This window comes from Sinocyclocheilus anshuiensis, unplaced genomic scaffold (assembly GCF_001515605.1).
Source record: "Sinocyclocheilus anshuiensis isolate Anshui unplaced genomic scaffold, SAMN03320099.WGS_v1.1 scaffold935, whole genome shotgun sequence".
NCBI classification, from domain to species: Eukaryota; Metazoa; Chordata; class Actinopteri; order Cypriniformes; family Cyprinidae; genus Sinocyclocheilus; species Sinocyclocheilus anshuiensis.
The window spans coordinates 235844-241846 of NW_015544174.1; the positions used below are offsets into that span (position 1 = coordinate 235844).

General features: G+C 34.5%; 2 protein-coding genes across 2 annotated transcripts in view; both read left to right on the forward strand.

Annotated features, from left to right (window-relative positions):
* cmklr1 (chemokine-like receptor 1) overlaps positions 1-2070 on the forward strand; it is a 4999-nt gene extending 2929 nt beyond the window's left edge. The window contains exon 2 of the mRNA XM_016496200.1: positions 840-2070. Coding sequence (XP_016351686.1) covers positions 859-1908 — 1050 coding nt within the window. The 5' untranslated portion in view covers positions 840-858 and the 3' untranslated portion in view covers positions 1909-2070. The remainder of the gene's footprint in view (positions 1-839) is intronic.
* Positions 2071-4076: 2006 nt separating this feature from the next.
* Positions 4077-5310, forward strand: LOC107696051 (C3a anaphylatoxin chemotactic receptor-like). Its single transcript, XM_016496198.1, has one exon. The coding sequence runs from the start codon at positions 4300-4302 to the stop codon at positions 5308-5310; it is 1011 nt and encodes a 336-aa protein (XP_016351684.1). The 5' UTR covers positions 4077-4299.
* Positions 5311-6003: the final 693 nt, after the last annotated feature.

The window sequence follows — 6003 nt, forward strand, 5'->3', positions numbered from 1 at the left end:
TATTTATAATACATTAAGGCATTATAATGAATGCATAATGTATTATAAAAAAAAAAAACGTATAATATGTCGTATCATCTCATGATTAATCATAACAACAGTTTTAATTCATTATAATATTTACTTATTTGTGGTTATAGCTTTTAAGAGTATGATGATTTATAACACACAATGAACACAATGCATCCACTTAACTTACAATGGATTATATTTCCCAAGGTTTTAATGTATTATAAGTCTCATATCTGGCCATTAGCAGACAAAGACCACTTATAAGTAATAATAACAAAGACAACAACAATAATAATAATAAATAAATAAATGTCTTAAACAGCCATAAGATTAGATATTTGATCAGATGAATGTGTTATATGGCACATTTGCTTTTACTCATATTTAATGTAATATCAGTAAGATACTGTGCAGATCTTAATTAAATAATGTCAAGATATGAGACTTAAAATTCATTATAAATTAAGTGGATTTAAAATGGTGTTCATTGCGTGTTATAAATAATCATACTCATAAAAGTTATAACCACAAATAAGTAACTTCTATAATGTATTATAATTGTTATGATTATTTATGAGATGAAACAACGTATTATACGTTTTTTTTATAATGCATTATACATTCATCATAATGCCTTAAGAATACCCTTATAATGTGTTATAAATACGGGCTTCATAGAAAGTGTTACCCTGAAGGTTCATGATGTTACTTAGGTTGAAATTACATATTGCTGAGAAATAATAATCTAGGAACAGTGATTGTGATATTTATACTTTTACTGAAGAAATATTTAATAAACAAATTTTCTTTTTGTTCTCTGCTTACAGGGACTCAACGTACATTACAATGGAATCAGCAGATTTTGTATTTGACTATAATTACATTGATTATGATAATTTCACCTCCTCCGATAATTTTACTTATGAAGAAGTTTCTTTCCATGCCCACACCACCACGTGTTTCACTCAGGTCCTTTGCCTGTTGCTGCTGGTGATCAATGTGATCATCTGTTTGCTGGGTCTTGGAGGAAATGCTGTGGTTATCTGGATTGCAGGGTTAGGCATGAAGAAGTCAGTCAATACTACCTGGTACCTGAGTCTGGCTGTATCTGACTTCATATTCTGTGCCTGTTTGCCTTTTAACATTGCCTACAGCGTCACATCGGAATGGATCTTCGGCCTCTTCATGTGCAAGTTCACATCCTTCATCATGTTCCTCAACATGTTCAGCAGCATCTTCCTCCTCGTCATCATCAGTGTGGATCGCTGCGTCGCCGTCATGTTTCCAGTTTGGGCACAGAATCACCGCACTATTGGAAAAGCATCTGTACTAATTGTACTCGCATGGATCATCTCTACAGCATTAAGTATCCCATCTATCATATACCGTGATGTCCAGAATCACCTGGGCACAAACCGGTGCATTAACAACTACACATCCAGCCAGTACAGCCATGAAATCATAGCCATGAGCCGCTTTGTTTTTGGATTTGTGATCCCTTTCATCCTCATCATTGTTTGTTATACCATCATCATCCTCAGACTGAGAGCCACCCAGATGGCGAAGTCCAACAAACCATTTAAGATCATGACAGCTCTCATTCTGACCTTCTTCCTGTGCTGGCTGCCCTACCACACATTTGTGCTAATCGAACAAAACCAAACCTTCCACATTGAGGTCATTTCTCTCGGACTGAAAATTGGCACCACTGTTGCTGCCACAAACAGCTTCCTAAACCCCGTTTTGTACGTTTTCATGGGCAATGACTTCAGGAAGAAGTTCAGGAGCTCCATCTTATCAAAGATTGAGAATGCTATTGGAGAAGACGGCCGAACGATCAGTCGCTACCTGTCTCGCTCCAGCTCAGTGGATGCCAGGGCGTCCACTCATATCTGAAGAATAAACTGAAAGTAATATTTTTTTTCAGGCTGTCAATTTAATGCATTCATTTAGTATGATTAATTTTAAACTAAACTAAACTAAAATAACACACTTAAGTGTGCCTCCTGACTGTAAATTCCATAATAAGGAATTTTCCTACACTGTTAAAAAAAATTTGAAGTTGTAAATAGAAAAAAAAAAGATTATTGAATTATGTTTTACAAGCAAATACTATATATCTTTCTACTTAAAAATGTCATGTTGAATTCAATGTGTTACTTGCATTTCCTTTGTAATTATTTGTAAAATTTACTAGCTACTTCTGGATGAAAATTGCAACATTTTTTAAAAATGAAATATCTGAGCCAAAAAGTAAAAAGGCTGAAAGTAAATGTTGCATTATATGAATCTATATTGAAATGTAGTCCTTTTTTTTATAAATCACATATATTTTTTTAACTCCCATTAAGGTCCCATAAGTCCGTTTTGGGCATCTCTGATCTGAGCAATTTAAGCTTGAAATGCCACCTAAATTGATTCTGTGTTACCGGATGCATTGTTGCATTCAAAACTGCTTAAGTGCAGCAAAAAGACACATTTAAAACTACTTTTATCTTGACTTTTAATACTGCATCGTAAAACAGTGTACAAGATGCGACAGAGATGTGATGCAATAACCAAAAACATCTGACCAAAAACATTTTATATGTACAAAGACCAAAAATAAGTTGAATGTTGAAAACTTGTCCTGTGTGAACAACCTCTAAAGTCATACGTTTATGTTCAATGATAAGGAAATAAAATAGTATTTTGACTTCTAAATCCACTATTTACTTGTCTGCCACAGTTTTTTACTTGTCAAAGCCTTCATTTGCAGCTTTGCAATTAGTATATTTTTAAAATTTGAATAAATTTTAATTGATTTACAATCTTAATTTTTATAGCAAGTAAATCAAACTATCATTATGCACAATGCAAATGGTTTCCTGATGCAAGCTAGCATTCTTTAATCTTCATAACCACTTGTACTGATCTTGTACAGTTCGGAATATTTTTGAAATTCTCTGTGACTAATAAACATTATTTTTTTGACTGCAATTATGATACCATGAGCTTCACAGCATAACACACTTCAGAATCCTCCCACAATGGTAAAGGCGGTAGAGATGTATATTGGACCGCTCACTGCAATGGTGCTATATTCTCGGTTTTTAACCTCAAACCAGCCCATCGCTAACTATCAGATAAACAGATCAGTTTTGAATAGGGTTCTTGTTAAGTGTGGCCGTTGACAGTCTCAGTTCTCAGAAATTTGTTTGCATTGTACAGAGGAACTAGGTGTTAAAATGTTTGGCCAATAGCTCAGTATGCACTTATCAGCAAACAACCCAGCAGCAGAAGCTGATTTCTGAAGCATTGCAAAAGGCATTGTGAGGCTTACTTTGTGAGGTAAGTTAACTTTAGATGTCATCAGAACCAATGCATCAAAGATGTGTATTAGTTCATACAGTGAACACTTGTTTTCGGTTTAATTTTAAAGACAGAGCAGCAAAAGAATTAAGATGCATGTGATTAACAATTCTATGTTTCAATAGAATCAACTCAAGATATTTTCCAAATTAGGATTGCAACCACTTTTACAGGCAGTATATCAGATACAATACAAAATGAGAAATGTTACTAACTTAAACATAGCAGTCATCAAGTTACACTTAAAATTGCACTCAAGATTCAAATGCAAATAACATGCCACTTGTGTAAATTGTTCTGTTCTGTGTGGTTTAAACCTCGAAATAGCTTTTAAGTAACAAATTAGGCAATTTCCCTCATACAAACTGGCATGCATGTCACTCATCAAATATAATTTATGGTCAAAAGTATAATCAGAAAAGTGTAAGCAGTTTACATGAAAAAAAAGGGAAGCTATGGGAGAATTCTGCTAGCATTGTGCTTTTTACTGGCCTTTTCTGACAGTTCTGCATGTCAGAAAAGGACTGATCAGAAATATATTGTATGCATCATGCAGAATTTGTTCTGTTATTTTACTACTGAGAGGATTTTTTTTTTGTTTAAATAGTGACCCGCCAAGAGACTGCCAATGAAAATGATCTATCGGTTAACTCTAGAAAACAAAACAAAACAAAGCAAAGCAAAAACAAAACAAAATCTGCAATGTGCTGAAAACTAATTTTAATATCTCAAATAACTTGATGGAAATTATAGGAAAGGCAGTTGAATCAGAGACTTTCTGCATCGATTGTGTGGTAATAGTGCCATGTTTTTGCACAGCCACTTTAGTCATTATAAAAATATGCAAAATGACTACACTTTAAATGTAGTTGGATAAATTGCTTGTTATTTTTGTTACAGAAATCTGCTTCCTATTCAGTTATAATAGAAGTCACAATGACTTCAACTGTACATCCAAATTATGAAGATATTTTACAAGCGTTAACTAAAGACAGCCATGTGACAGAAGAACAACTTCATGAGGACTTACATCCTGGATACTGCAGGGAAGCAGCATGTGTAATCACAGTGATCTTTAATGTGATCATATTCCTTCTTGGCATCACTGGAAATGGTGCAGTGATCTGGATTACTGGTTTTAAGATGAAGAAGTCAGTGAACACCACTTGGTACCTGAGTCTGGCTTTGTCTGTCTTCATTTTCTGTGCTACTCTTCCTTTCACCATTGACAACATAGTTAAGAACAGCTGGATCTTTGGGCTCTTCCTGTGCAAGTTCAACGCTTTTGTTATGACCCTCAATATGTACAGCAGCATTTTCATCCTGGTCATCATAAGTGTGGATCGCTGCATCACCGTCAAGTTTCCTGTCTGGGCCCAGAATCAACGCACTGTACAGAAAGCTTCTTTAGTTGTTGTGTTGGCTTGGTTTGTGTCTTCTTTGCTTAGCATTCCATCTGCCAAATTCAGAGAGATTCAAAATGAATCAACAGAAAAATGCTACAGCAAATATGGGGATCACCACAAAACCGTCGTGTTCATGCGCTTTACTTTTGGGTTTTTGATTCCATTCCTGACCATTTTCACCTGTTACGCCATCCTGATCCGTAAACTTAGAGCAAACCAAATGTCCAAATCCACCAAGCCCTACATGATCATGGCATTACTGATCGCAACTTTTTTCATCTGTTGGTTGCCATTTCAGATAGTTTCTGTTTTAGAGTTGGACAGATCTGAGCACAACTCTGCCTTTTACACAGCTCAAAAAGTATCTGCTACCCTCGCCAGTGCAAACAGCTTTCTAAACCCGTTCCTCTATGCATTCATGGCCAAGGACTTAAAGAAGAAATGCTATTCCTTTCTTTCGAAGATTGAGAGCGCCATTGATGAAGAGACCCGAAGTGCTTTCAGAGCAACTTCAATTACCAATTCTGTGGTATTTAAATAAATGTAAATAGAGGTTAAATAAAAGCTACTTTACAAGTCATTGTAAATTAAAATGCCATTTTACTTAATGATTTCTTGATGACAGCTATTAAATATTTACTGTTTCTATCTTATCATTTGTGCACGTTTAACACATGATGCTGATTAACACGTATACATAAATATATGGGGGTGGGGGGTATAAAAGAATGTACTGAATGTATTAAATATCATTTGGGCAAGATCAACAAATGTTGTCATGCTCCACATCTCTCTCTCTGTTTTGGTAATATACGCATAAAAATATATAATAAAAATCTTGTTCTAACCATTGTTTCTTTAAGTGCTGGTAATTCTCTTAATTATTTAATATGCCTAAATTAAATCCATACACAACACATTCGAAATACACTTCAGCATTATTCGTTTTTGAAATGGTAAACATTATTTGATACTTCCTATCTTTCAATACTTCCTGCTTTATAAGCATTACAAAAATAAATATGCATCATGCATTTAGTAATTTACGCTTTATTTCATATTCATAGATTTATAGAACTGATTTGCATTTTCATGTAAAAAAAAACACTTCCTAACACTAAATTAGTCAGATTCATGGCTGCAGGCTGCAACTCAAATGGTTGCAATTAGTGTTGTTTTTGGCGGCCTGTTTTAATTTTAGTTTTAGTCTAGTCTTTGTGTGAAGCTGTCATTT

Coding starts and splice junctions, on each gene's coding strand:
- LOC107696051 (XM_016496198.1), top strand. CDS start 4,300: ATGACTTCAACTGTACATCCAAATTATGAAGATATTTTACAAGCGTTA.